General features: G+C 37.4%; 1 protein-coding gene and 1 pseudogene across 1 annotated transcript in view; both read left to right on the top strand.

Annotated features, from left to right (window-relative positions):
- The window catches only part of TIPARP (TCDD inducible poly(ADP-ribose) polymerase), a 29144-nt gene extending 15321 nt beyond the window's left edge, over nt 1–13823 (top strand). Inside the window, exons 4-7 of the mRNA XM_037046706.1 lie at nt 4605–4773; nt 6558–6718; nt 11846–12124; nt 12790–13823. Of these exons, the coding sequence (XP_036902601.1) occupies nt 4605–4773; nt 6558–6718; nt 11846–12124; nt 12790–13237 (1057 nt within the window). The 3' untranslated portion in view covers nt 13238–13823. The remainder of the gene's footprint in view (nt 1–4604; nt 4774–6557; nt 6719–11845; nt 12125–12789) is intronic.
- On the top strand, nt 5749–6211 carry LOC118987491 (60S ribosomal protein L34-like; annotated as a pseudogene).
- Nucleotides 13824–14251: the final 428 nt, after the last annotated feature.

Here is a 14251-nt window from a genome sequence, read left to right as displayed (position 1 = left end):
ATCATCTTCCCACTTAAATATGTTCCACCTCCTGCAATTCCTGTCTCATTTAATGGCACTGTTATCAGTCACCCAGACAAGAAATACAGGCTACATCCTGGACTCTCTACTCCTTTCAGCCCCACATGTAATCATCCTCCACTCATGTTCTAACCCTTAAATACCCCTCAGAGCATCCGTTGCCTCCCCCATTTTCTGTCATTTGGCTCATGTGTAATGTCAATACTTGTAGATGGCTAAGCATAGAATAGTAAATACAAAAGCAAATAAGTGCCTGTCTCTACCCTTCCTCCACTCTCCCCTATTAAAAAAAAAAAATCAGCCCACCATACTACTACTGTTGGGGAGTGACCTTTATAAAAGACAAGTCTGAACCTGGTTGAAAATCCACTGGTGATTCCTATTGCCCATGGAATCAAGTCCTAACCTCTTAATCCAGAATACAAAGCTCTTCATTATTTGGCCCCAGCCCACCTATCCAGTCCAATCTTCTCTCTTGTCATCCTCTTCACACACACACACACACACCCTGACTTCCCACATGAATTGCATGTGCTGCACGCTCTTGGGGTCTCTTCTGCCTTGCGTGGTTAGCCTCTAACACATGTCAGTTTGCATGTGGTGTCCTGCCCCACCATTGCCTGCCTGGTGGCTGGCCAGACTCGGCTCTCATTTCATCTACTCTGGGATGCCTACCTTGACCACATTTCCTGGCCCCTTTTTATTATGTCTTTAGTTGTCACATTCCTTCCTTGGTTTTAGACAACTTATAAATAGAGAAATTACCTCAAATGGTTACACTCTTTACTCAGCTCCCAAATGCATAATCCCAAGAAATATTTATCTAACAAAAACAGATCATGTTCTTACTCATTTCTAATTCATCCAGCAACTCTTTCTTTAATAGTTTTGGTTTATGTTGATTACAGCTGTTTATCATTTACTGTCGTAGGCTCTTTTTACTTTATTGTTAGTATCTGAAATATATATAAGAGAAGTGATGGTGCGTGGAGCATATTTTCTGACTTAGTGCGGGCATTGGTATTGCCAGTGTACGTTGGAAAATATTGGTTTAATTGGTATGTCAAGATATTTGTCGAGACCATTATAAAGCATCTAAATTATGAGAATGGGTGTCATTTTCAAAATTTTAGTTTCATATCTGGATTCTTACATTGGTATGTGTGGCGGTGTGTTTGTTGGTGAAACGTGGAAATAGAATTGTTAATATTTAACACAAGTTCATTCTTCCCTTTATAGCAAAAATTAGCAATCTGTTCACAAGGTTTTTTTCTCCTTGATTTATCATGAATGACTGGATTGTATCTTGGGTACATCAATACTGATTGATTCAGCCACAGGATATATTTAGCAAAATCTAAACTCTACTTGCACAGTGGGTGTCTTGAACAGGGTTATTAGCCACCAGGATATTGGATCCTGCTTTTACTAAGTTCCGTTCCCAGTCTCTTGCTCTCTGTCTGTTGCTCAATTTTTACACATCCTTTACTTCTTCAACCCTTTATCACCATCTATTTGATATTCTAAAAATCTCACCCGTATTTAAGAAACCCTGGACTTGCCTCATTAGCTAGTGGCCTGACATCTTTCACATTGCCTGTTATACTCTGGTTTCACATTTCTTCATCTCTTCTGTACCTCTGTTTTGAAAGTTTCCTTTTCCAGCTATCTGCACTGCTTTTGTCCCTACCCTTCTTTCAAGAATCAAGGTGCTTGAAGAACTCTTTTGTTGTTGTTTTCCACACCACCCTTTCCTTACTAGTAGTAATATTTCCTATTATTTAAATTGTTCCTAGCATTTTTTTCTTTTACAGAAAGTTATCTTGGGTTGGTAAAGTACAGCTTCTTCCTTTTTCTGACCTTTATCCATTCCTGAATGCCAGTAATCACCTCCTCTCCCATAATGCTGTATGGCTATACTTTGTCCTCTCATTCTGAGATTGTACTTGCCACTGATGAATTTAAACAGGCAGATGTATTGCTTAGTTGATTTGACCTTTGGTTTTTCATTTCTCTCTTGAAGCCCTTGGAAGCCAGGGACTATATCTGTTTGAATTCTTTGTGCATTGCCTAATACAGCCAGACATTTCTGTTACCACGTGCACACAACTTATAACTGCTTTCTGATAATACAAAACAATGGTTTGATAAAGAAGAGCAGTAGATGTTGAACATTTGGCATCCTTATGCATTCATGCTGATGCAGATTGAGGAGGGAAAGTACTCCTGGCTTTGGAGTGTTAAACATTGCTTGTTTATGGGAGAGCAGGTGGTAAAATTAATCTTATAAAAAGATAATTTAATGTTTTTCAGATTTGTTGTTTTGTCTCTGTCAAGCCTAGAAAAGCATATTGAAAATCAAATAGAGCTAAAACAGTACTTCGATAACATCAATCCAAAGAACATTTGATTGTAGTAAATTAGGATTTGTCATAGAAACTTCATAATGCCCAAAGGAGAATTATAGCAAAAGCTGCAGTTTTAGATGTCTTTCTCATGCAAATCATTATCTATGAAGTCTTAATAATACAGGCTTAAACAAAAATTGCTAAAGTGATGTCCAGAATAAAATCTGATACTTTACTAGCAAAAAGAATTGGCTGTGGCTATTATGATGCATGTTAACATAATGACTGCTGTTCTAAGACCCTTTTAAAAAATACCGAGTATTTATTAACTCATAATTGGAAAGTTATTGGGAAATAAAGATAAAGGCAGAAAATCTGTTTAGAAACTGGAAATGATTTTAAGAGGAAGAAAGAGTTAAGTATCTCTTGGCTCTGTGATAACATCAAATTCTCCAAAAGTTACGTGAAAATTGTTTACAGCAAGTTGTTGTGAAGTTTTAGGTATAGCAATTTCTTTCCATGTTTTTTTTTTAATTTTTAGGATTTCCCAGGAAAAATTTTTTTTGATTGAGTATTCCGTTTACCATAATCACTGTAATCAAAGCAGTGTCCAAATGTGATTTTAAACTACACTCTATTGTCTTATTCCCATTTCATAATGTAAATTATATGTTCTTTTTAAGATCACATTCTATTATCTACTAGTTCATACTCTTTCTGAGCAAGAAATCAGGGGTTTGGGAAGACCATACTGTTTTTTAGAAGTGCTTCATGGTACCATCAGTTGGGTTTATGGCTTGAGTTTGGTTTGTTTGTTTGTTTTTAATAGAAGCTGATTCACAAGTTGTGGACATTGGGGTGGTGGTGGGTAGAAAATAGATTTTCTTTCCCTAATATTTGTGAGGGTCGTTTATTGAGAGATGTTAACAGGTATTCACGGGGACCGGGGGGAGCACTGTCACAGGTTTGGAAGGATATTGTATAGACTATCTTAACATGTTAAAGGGACTGAGGAGTGACCACAGTAAGTAAATTGTTTAATTTTGTGTAACCAAGTTTTTTCAAGCATTTGACCGCAAAATGTTTTTTGCACAGAATACCTGTTTAACAATCCTTGAAACAACTTCTCTAACAGCAGAGTTTGGAAAGTATTACACTCACCAACCAAACCCCTAGGTCAAACTAATACCTTTTGCAAAACCCTAGTTTACAACAAGGGAATAATTACTGGGAATATCTGTCCAGGCACCTGGATTTCACATAAACTAGTCATCCTGCGCACAACTGTGTCTGGAGTATCCTGTGTGTTACAGATATCTACTTGGAAATCTGTGATATTAAGAGTAGAAAGTATATCTATAATGTTATTTTATGTTTAACTTGTTGTTTTCTTAGGGAAATTTTGAAACATACACAAAAAGAAAGAAGAGCAGTAAATAGTTTAGCTTGTCAGTTACTTAAAATGATTCAGATGTCTCGTTTAATGATTTAATGGAATTAGATGAAGATCCATTAAAAAAGAAACACAAATGTTTTAACTGAACCACCCTTTATAAATGAATTTCTTAAATGATTCTGATTCATACAGTGGGATTTTTCACCCAACAGTATTCAGATATTTTGTAAAGTGCTGGTTCAACAGCAGCAGACCAGAGAACAAAAATAGATCATAGCTAAACCACATAATCAAACCATTTTTTTCTTCATGTTTTGCCAACTATTTTTTCACCCGCAGGATAAAAGATAATATCGATGGTGGGTAGATTAGCGGTACTGGCCTCCTGGAGTCATTTTATTTTTCCTTTTTCTTTTTTTCATCAGACGGTATTTTATTGCCGTATTAGCTTATGTAAACTGATAGCTCTGAAAAAAAGGACTAGCTTCAAGAGAAGTTTCTTTTGTTTCCCTGTTTGCGTTGTCAGTGTTGTCTTCAGTCTGACTCCCTGATTGGCTGTAGTGGGAAGGCTGGAATTTTGTTGATTGTTCAGGCCTTTGATGCTGTGGGATAAAATCAATTCTGCCATAACTCCATGGCCTGGGAATTTGGGTCTTGCTAAGTAAAGGCATGTAGTAAGTGGGGAAACAATCAGTGATGACCTTTTACTCCAAATAAGACCAGCTTTAAAAGTTATACAACATCCTATGCTAGATATTTTTACTGTCATTAATGAGATGTTTAAAATTTTCTATTTTGTAAATATATTAATATTAACAAATCATTTTTTATCTTTTTAGAGGACAAGAATTTTGGGCAGATTTGAATACCATGACTGTATATGAAACAACTGAATTTGACCAGCTACGAAGGCTGTCCACACCACCCTCTAGCAATGTCAATGCTATTTACCATACAGTCTGGAAGTTCTTCTGTAGGGACCACTTTGGATGGAGAGAATATCCTGAGGTATTTACAGGTTTTCCTCCCCCCAAAAGTACATTTAAATATTTTTTGTCTTTCACATTCTTTTCTTCTTCCTTTCTGACAATGATTAGGCAGAACTACAAATCAGAGAGCTTATGTGTATGAAATTGGGTTTTGTTGTTATAAGTAACACTTTATTGACTTTTCTGAAAGTGTTTTTTGTTCCCTATTAAACTTATGGAATCCATAAATAGAATATCACTGTTGTCAGAAAGAGAAAATGTTTCCCCAGTATCTGACACTATGGAGAGGAAGTATTTACAGTTATAAGTACTCAGACTCATTACTGTTTTTGGAATAATTTTAATGAGATGAGCACTTGTGTAACTAACTTCTGTCTGTATCTGGCTCCTGGGCTCATGGTGATTAGCTCATGTGTTGCGCTTAGCATTTCAGAAGTCTCGTGGGAAGTAATCACTCTTAGGCCCTGGAAGAAGTACTTGAAAATGTTTATTGAGCTGTGGTTAGGAGCATTAGTCATTCAAAATTCTATCAAACATACACCTGCATCCTTATTCTAAGGTGGTAAGAATAGTTTATCAATCACAAAGCAAGGTTTTAAAATGATGATGATTTATTTACTTCCAAATAAGGATTCTAAGTCAGATTTAAACACTCTTAAATGGACTTTAGAAATTAATTTCACATTCCAAAGCTCTGACTTCAATTTGATCAAATTTCCAGCATTACAAAAGAGGGAAACTATCATATTTACCTTAGGGTTTCTTTTAAGGCAATAACAAAGGAAAATGGCATAATGTTAGTTGCTATGAAACAATACAAAATTTTTTGGTTCTCTTTTAAGTAATCATTAGTATCTAATATTTTCCAAAGAAAAGAGGCTGGTTAAAATGTATTCTCAGAATACTTGGACTGTCCCTTTGTTGTTCCTTTGAGAAGTTCTTTTAGGTTTGGAATTTAATTGATTTATTTGAACACTACTATCATTAATACTCTTCTGAAAATTCCCTTTATAAATATAAAAAATCATTGTTCTTCTTCCTAGGATGGTGTCTTCTGGCACTCAGAATAGTTCAGTGTGTGACATACTCTCAGAGACTGCCCTGCAATGCAGTCTGTAACAAAACTAGGCTGTCCTGAATCCCTGGTATTTGTTTACCTTTATACCAAGAAGGTTGGGAAAGCCCCAGAGTCTGCACATGGTGTGTGCCCAGGCCGACTTCAGGGAGTTTATGCTGTGAGACCTGAAGTTCTAATGGGGTTGTCTGAAATGAAAAAACATTCAACAGGACCTGTGGTGGTGGGTCCACACGTGTTAAATGTGTCCGTGACAGGTTCAGGTGTACTTTTTTCTTGAGGAGCAAAAAATCATTGTGAAGGCACAAGCACAGAGTCAGAAAGCTAAATTTAAAAAATGAAGCTTTTTCGAGTAAGAAAAACAATGAAAAGGCTAAAAAAAGAAGAAATATAAAAAAATTTCTAGGACATTGTTACTATCAAAGTAGAAGAGTAGTTCCCAGGCACTCGTGTTTCTTAAGGTTGAAGTCTGTGCTCTCCTAAACAGGTAGCATCTTTCTACCCTGCATCTTTGGCTACCGTCTCAAAAACAAAAAAGGGGGCGGGGAGAGGATTTCTATGTATAAAGGAAATTAATCGACTCACTGTACTTTATTGAAACTGTTCTGGTGTTAACAGCAAGGTTAACTATTTGTGGCTTTAGTAACATGAACATTTTTTTATTTCATAGTGATTGTTTATTGACTTGCTTTTTCTTTTTTCTTTACCTTCTGTTTACTACTCCATAGACTGTTATTCGATTGATTGAAGAAGCCAACTCTCGGGGCCTGAAAGAGGTCCGGTTTATGATGTGGAACAACCACTATATCCTCCACAACTCATTTTTCAGGAGAGAAATAAAAAGGAGACCCCTCTTCCGCTCCTGTTTTATACTGCTTCCATATTTACAGTAAGTGTCCAGTGGAAAGTCTCACCTTTACTCTAATTTTACAAAAATGTATAACCAAATGCCAAAAAAATTAACTAAACAACTAACTTGGTTATTGCTTCTGGAATGTGAAATTCTAAGTTATTCTTTGATTTTAATTCTTCAAAAAGTAGAATTCATATAAGCTAGAGTTTACCCAACACTAAAGTAGTAAGTGTTGTATTAGATTTTTTAAACTGAAAAGCACAGTAGCGTTAACTTTTTTCACACCTAAAGGTAATTATATTTGGAATGAGGCAAAGTTTGCATTTCCTCCCTCAGGGGAAGATTGCATTTTCTAATGATACCTTCTGTGTTATGGGGCTACTTCCCAGCCTAGGTAAACTTCCAGTCAGGTGGGAAGAATCCTTCAGGGTGGTTGTCTCCATTCTTCTTCCTTGAATGGATTTGCATGGGAAGAAGAATCTACATTTTCATTTGCTAATAATAAGTAAGGCTCATCTTGTAATGCTCACTAAAATTACCTGTGGCACCTTTAGGTTGAAATTGAACTCATCTTTGAGAATTATAGGTGAACTTTTTTATTTTCCCAGGTGCCATTTCTTCTTTCCCTTTCTAGGTAGCCTGGCCATCTTTGAAAGTATCTCTAGGGCACTGACCGGTATGGCTCAGTTGGTTGGGCATCGTCCCACAAAGCAAAGGTTGCTGGTTTCATTCCTGGTCAGGGGACATGCCTGGATTGCAGGTTCGGTCCCCAGTTGGGACACGTAGGAGAGGCAGCCAGTTGATGTTTCCTTCCTTCTTTTCTCTCTCCCTTCCCCTCTCTCTAAAAATAAATGAATAAAATCTTTTAAAAGAAAGGTATCTCTAGGGAAATAATTATAATACTCCAGTCAGATATACTATATTTAGAGCCTGATTTCTAAAAATGATACTAGATTTACTTGGTTTTATGAACTTCGGAGGTCTAGAGTGCTACTGGTTAGTCTCTTCTCATCTTTGAGGTGAAGATGCTCTTTTTATATTATTTGTTTTAGTTCTTTTTATTTGGGGCCCAAACTGTGTCTTTCCCAGATCATTATGACAAAACCTTAATGATTCTAATTCTGAGATTGCAAAGGGAACGTTAAAAGCAAAATCCCTGAAATTCTCGGTATCCAAAAGTACTGTATAATAAGTCTAGCTTTAGAAATCTGTATTGGCTTGGGGTAAATGTATGCTTTCTTTCTAGTCCAAGTGTAAAATATTTTACCTTGTAGGGTTTTTTGTTATTATACACTAATAAAAATGCCATTTCTGTGATTTTTATTAGCACAGCTGGAGATGGTGTCAGCGTCCAGTAGTTAAGAACATAGCGTCTCCCTAGTGAGAGTGTAGAGCTCATTAGTGAGAAGAGTCTCTTGCCATGCTGAGCCAGTCAAGTGAGATGTAGCTTCTGTTTGAAAGTGAGAATGCTCATTTGAGTGCTACATTGTTGAAGAATTCTTATAGAATGGTGAAAATTGCTTTGTTTCAATCCTAAGAAAAGTAATTATGAAATGTTACCTCCATCCCCTATTAAATTTAGGCTTATTTTGTAAAAGCATAAACTATAAAAATAATATAAGCAGTAGTAGAATTAATGCCACAAATGGCCTTACTATTTATAATTTAGGCTTAAAGAGAACAAAAGTCTTTTATTCCATTTCATTTTAGTGTTCTTGTCTAAAACAGTGATGACCAAGTATAGGATAAGAGCTTAGCAAGTCAAAGAGGTTGTGCAGACATTTCAGTGAGTGAGGAGCACAGCAACAGCAAGTTGACCAGGGTAGAACCAGTAAACGCAGGCTTTCCATTCCCATCTGCCTGAGTCTGGGCCTGAGGGGCACTGGGACTGGCCTAATGGAGACAAAGAGCATTGGGATTAGTTCTACAAAGCGATTTCAGAGAGACCATGATCTTAGCCAGAAAGTAAGTTTTTTGTTAAGTGTTAGTGGATACAGAAGATCAAAGAAAAACATAGGTGTCAAGAAAGCCACAATTAGGGAATCAGAGATGCCTGAGAATCGGGGATGCTAGAGGAGGAGGTGGTAAGATGAAAGGGGAGAGAGGCCGACCTAACTCATGAACTTAACTGCAAATTCGGCTCTTTAAATGAGAGTTTCCCTGCTCCTTTGTTTTTCTTCCAGTTTTTTTTGAGATAAAATTGACGAAACAACATTGTAAGTTTAAGGTGTACGGCATAATGACAACGTATGTATATATTGCAAAATGATTACCACAGAAAAGTTGGTTGACATCCATCACCTCATAGTTGCAAAATAGTTTTTCCTTTTGCTTGCTGTTTTTTAATGGGGCTCATAAAGAGGGGCTTATTCTGTAATACTCTTAGACTGCTTGAGCTGAGACTGTGTATAAGCAAATAAAACTCAGAATTAGAGGTTTGGAGGTTCATTTCAGCTGATAAGACATCTGTCCCCTGCAGTGACCTCATGGTCATGAGAAGGCAGCCTGATACAATCTCTTTGGCTTCTCCCTTCTAAAGGATAAAATGAATTAGTTTTTGCTTCTTTACAGAAGGTGGGTTAGGGAACATCTTTCAAAATGACAGCGGGCAGGAAGGTGAGTGATAAAAGGTGGCCTTGGATTCTAAAAATCTTTTTCAGAGGTTCTTGAGTACAAGCTCCTTATCCTTCAACTTTGCCTCCCTAGAGAAGGCTGGTACAGCACAGTAAAGCACACAGTATGTCTTGGGGATACACGTGAGCTGAATACAAGCTCAGCATTCTCAGCAAATAAAGCCCCATTTCTAACTGCTTAGACTATATTTTTAACCCACGGGAACTAGAGTATATCAGCCCATCAGGTATGTCTGTGTGCGTTTTTATGTTTTAGCCCAGTTAGGATTTGCCTTGTTAAAAGTAAGCATCTATTGGTAGGAATGAGTGCTAACCATACATATATAAAATATCTTATGGTGGATAAAATTTACTTCTACGGGCTCATTTTCAGGCAGGTGTGAGTAAGTAATAGACCTTGTCCCCCCTGAAAAAGGAAAGCACATTGGAAGCTTTCATTTTATGAAACTGGTTTTTAGGGAGGAATGGTATCAGAAAGAAAAGGAGCAGTGTCTTCTGTTGTTAGTGCCAGGTTTTCAGTACAGTTGTGATAGTCCGAAACCTGTTTTGGGCAGAATGCTTTGGGAGAGTCTTACCTTCTTCCCTCAACCTGAAACCTCCGTCAGTAACTTCAACCCCTGATAATACTGGAAAGCCTGGTGAGCTGCGATTTATCCTCTTTGCAGAGCAGAGGTAGAGGGGACAGCTAAAAAGAAAGAGCTTATATTCCGTATTTCCTGCCATCCTCCAGCACAGTGATGGTTTTTAAGGAGTTACAGACGTTTCAGGATCTGATTAAAGGAGTAGGGCCTCTCTCCAGAAAGATGTACTTCTATCTCTGGTCTTTGCTAGCTGTGCTAGCAGTTTTTACATGTGAGGAGTAGGCATACCCAAACCATCTTGCAGGGTGGTTATGACAGTTAGTGATACTTTATGCAAAATTCCTAGTCCCTAGTGTGTTCTCAGGATAAGGTAGCTATGATTGTGAGGAGGGTGATGGTGAGATACGCCCTTGGAGACTAGATGCATGTTCACTCCCAGTTGCAAACTCTGTGTCACAAAGCTCTTGGAATATTTCCCTTTCCTGATCCACGTGGCAGACTTACTGCTTCCTTGTGATCACTACATGCTGATGAGTGTTACACTATCCTGAGCCCGAATCTGGTCTCAGGATCAGGATTTCCTTTCTGCTGCTTCTCTTTTGCTCTGTTTTGAAAATGGCCTAGAAATATGACTGGAATTTAAGCATTTAATCAGGTAGGAATAAGTAACTGAGCAAAGTTGCTTCTTATCTAAGCTCATCCACCTAAGTAACAGGCCTGAATTTAAAGGTTCAAGGATATGCATTCTGGTGTCTAGAACTTAATTAGCACCATCACACCTAAAGTTGTAAAATTTGAATAATATTGGTGGGGTTTTTTGTTGTATGTGATAATGAAAAAATGAAGCAAATATCAAATGTCAGTTTTTAGTGCCTATGCCATGATGTTTATTTGATTTTATACAAAATTATAGAGGTTAAGCCTTTTAAATTAATATTTTGTCTTCTCCCTGTAATCTCCCATTTTTCTGCCTGCCTCACTTTTTTCTACCCTTCATTCTGCTCCCCTGACCCTCCATAGACTTTAGTAATGATAATGTTTTCTATTTAGTAAGGCAAAATTTGAAGAACACATGTGAATTACTCTTGCTCTCTTGAAACAAATCTTCTTATTTAAATAGGCAAAAGAGGAGTCCAGGGTTCAAAATGTATTTATAAATTTGCTTTTGCTTGCTTATTTGCTTATCTTATATATTCTATATTCTATACTATGTTCTATATATACTGTATAGACTATATATGCTATATAGACTATAAAACTATATTCTATATATACTATATACTATATAGAATATACAACAGTATATTCTATAGTTTTTTCTGTAAGGAGATGGCCAGGAGGAAGCAAATAATATCTGTGTACAGGCAGTTTTTGCTCTGAGATTTTTTCTTTAATAGATGATAGCATTATCTATAAATAAATAAATATATCTTTTAAGATTTTATTTATTTATTTTTAGAGAGAGGGGAAGAGAGTGAGGGAGAGAGGGAGAGAAACATCAATGTGTGAGGAAAACACCGATTGGTCGCCTCTCACGTGCCCCTCAACCCAGGAATGTGCCCAGACTGGAAATCAAACTAGCAACCCTTGATTCTCAAGCCAGCATTCTGATGCATACCAGCTATTGTTTTTTAAACAAACTTTTAAAAATTTTTTAATTTATTTATCTTTAGAAGGGAAGGGAAGGGAAGAGGGAGAGAAATATCAATGTATGGTTGCCTCTTTTGCGTCCTGTGCTGGGAACTGGCCTGCAACCCAGGCATGTGCCCTGACGGGGAATCGAACCTCGATCTTTTGGTTCACAGTCCCGTGCTCAATCCACTGAACTACACCAGCCAGGACTAAACAGACTTTTAAGCTATACAAATTACACCAGGTATTGCTGTAGAGCACTAGAATGTGAAATGTCTGAGGGGTTTTACCCTGGTGTTTCTGCCTCTCCCTTCTAGGACACTTGGTGGTGTTCCCACACAGGCTCCTTCGCCTATGGAAACAACCTCGTCATCACAAATCATCTGCCCAGACGGGGTCACCTCAGCAAACTTTTACCCTGAAACTTGGGTTTACATGCATCCATCTCAGGACTTTATCCAAGTGCCTGTTTCTGCAGAGGACAAAAGTTATCGAATCATTTATAATCTTTTTCATAAGACTGTGCCTGAGTTTAAATACAGAATTTTACAAATATTGAGAGTCCAAAATCAATTTCTTTGGGAGAAATATAAAAGGTGAGTCAGTAGTACAAAAAGTTCAAGAGAGCTTTTGTTATAATAACTAAGGACAACGGCAGAACCTAATAGTAGAGACTTGTGTAGAAGTGAATGTAGTTGTATTTTTCATATGTTAATTCACATACAATTCTTATAACAGATCTATAACTGGAGATACTGCAATCTATATTTTACAGAGAGGAAATCGAGTCACAGAAAAGTTTGGTCATTTGCTGCAGGAGTACAGCTAATAAGATAAGGCGCTGGAATTTGAACCTAGGCAGTCTAGCACCAGATGCCTTGCTCTTAATTACTTCATACTTTACTAGTGTAAACAAATCAACAAATTAATGTTGTACAAAAGGAATGCATGTAGGTTTAAGAAATCTCAGAACTAAGATACACATAGGTTGGTAGAATTAGACAAGGAAGGCATTCTGAGAAGGTGTAAAATGTGAGAACTAGTTTTGTGGAGGGGATAAAGGGGGCATTTCTTGTCTGAGTAGAAAAGATAGGTTTAAACTTTCAATATGATCTTTGACAGCATTTTGGTCTTCATAGCTACTTGAACATTTGCTCCCCCCACCCATTGAACCCGTAAAGAGAAGTTTATGACTATATCATGCCTATTGAATTGATCTATCCTTCTGTCTTCTGAATTCCCTCTCTACTCTTTGCATTAGGAAAAAAGAATATATGAACAGGAAAATGTGTGGCCGTGATAGAATAATAAACGAGAGACATTTATTTCATGGAACCTCCCAGGATGTGGTAGATGGAATCTGCAAGCACAACTTTGACCCTCGAGTCTGTGGAAAGCATGCTACGATGTTTGGACAAGGCAGTTATTTTGCCAAGAAAGCAAGCTACTCGCACAACTTTTCTAAGAAGTCCTCCAAAGGAGTCCATTTCATGTTTCTGGCCAAAGTGCTGACCGGCAGGTACACCATGGGCAGTCACGGCATGAGAAGGCCTCCGCCTGTCAACCCCGGCAGTGTCACCAGTGATCTGTACGACTCTTGTGTGGATAATTTCTTTGAGCCTCAGATTTTTGTCATTTTTAATGATGACCAGAGTTACCCTTATTTTGTTATCCAATACGAAGAAGTCAGTAACACTGTTTCCATTTGAAAAATCTTGGTACTGCTAAATTATTTGATATGAACTCAATCCAGCATTTGTAGCAGGTCTTGGATGGGTGGGACAGAGGGGGAAACGGCTTTGGACATTAATGGGGCACTTTTAAGACCAATTTTTTTTAAGTGCTAGAAAGTAAAATTTTTTTCAAAGAAAAACAAGTTTTAAAATGACCACTTATTCTTTAATTATTTACTAATTATTGTTAGTGTACTCAATGTGGGAAAGACTACAAATGGCATACTCATCATTTATACTTGTACATATAGGCAGCGATGTTATTAAAAAGCATTTTTTAAAAAAGAGAATAGCCTAACTAATGAAATGTGACTTAAGCCTGGTAGGAATTTGGCCAAATGAAATGGAAGCTGTGAACAAAGTGAGGATTCGGGATATTTACAATGATTAAACTGACTGGAACTAGGACTATCGTATGTCCACCCTGTCCAAAGCAGGGAGAAATGTTTCTGTCAGCAGGACTGAAATGTGTCACCCAACCAAAGATTATCAATGACTTTGACTTCTGTAGAGTTTGTCTAAAAACGCATAGACCTGTTCAGAGGAAGTTTAAGAAAAAAAATAATTTGAAATGTTTTCTCATCGAAATTTTTCAGTAATTTAGTTATAGGTGATTCTCATGTTATTAAACTTCAGCGTTGGAAAACTCGGTCTCTTCCGTTATCATCCACTCAGTTTGAAGACGTTGGGCTGCTAATTTGGTTAAAGCCAGTCTTGACGATTAGCAGTGTTGCTTTATTTTAGGGTTCCGGACGTAGGCCCTCACTGAAGGTTTTAAAAGAAGGAAGTGTATCTGTAACCAAATTGATAGGGCTTTTTACTGTGCTTTGCACAGAGAAGACTCTCAGAACTATCTGCTGACTTGGAAATATTGCTGAAGGTGGTAATCCCACCCGTATGCCTGCTTTGCCAGATGCAGCTGGGTTCCCTGGCTAGCTCTGCATTTTACACTACTTAATAGAAACACGAACTTGGAAATCATGCTACTGG

The sequence above is a fragment of the Sturnira hondurensis genome, unplaced genomic scaffold (assembly GCF_014824575.4).
Source record: "Sturnira hondurensis isolate 20B ecotype Veracruz unplaced genomic scaffold, ASM1482457v3 Scaffold0005279, whole genome shotgun sequence".
Lineage (NCBI taxonomy): Eukaryota > Metazoa > Chordata > Mammalia > Chiroptera > Phyllostomidae > Sturnira > Sturnira hondurensis.
The sequence above is the reverse complement of the archived record's forward strand: the minus strand, read 5'-3'. Positions and strand labels throughout refer to the sequence as shown.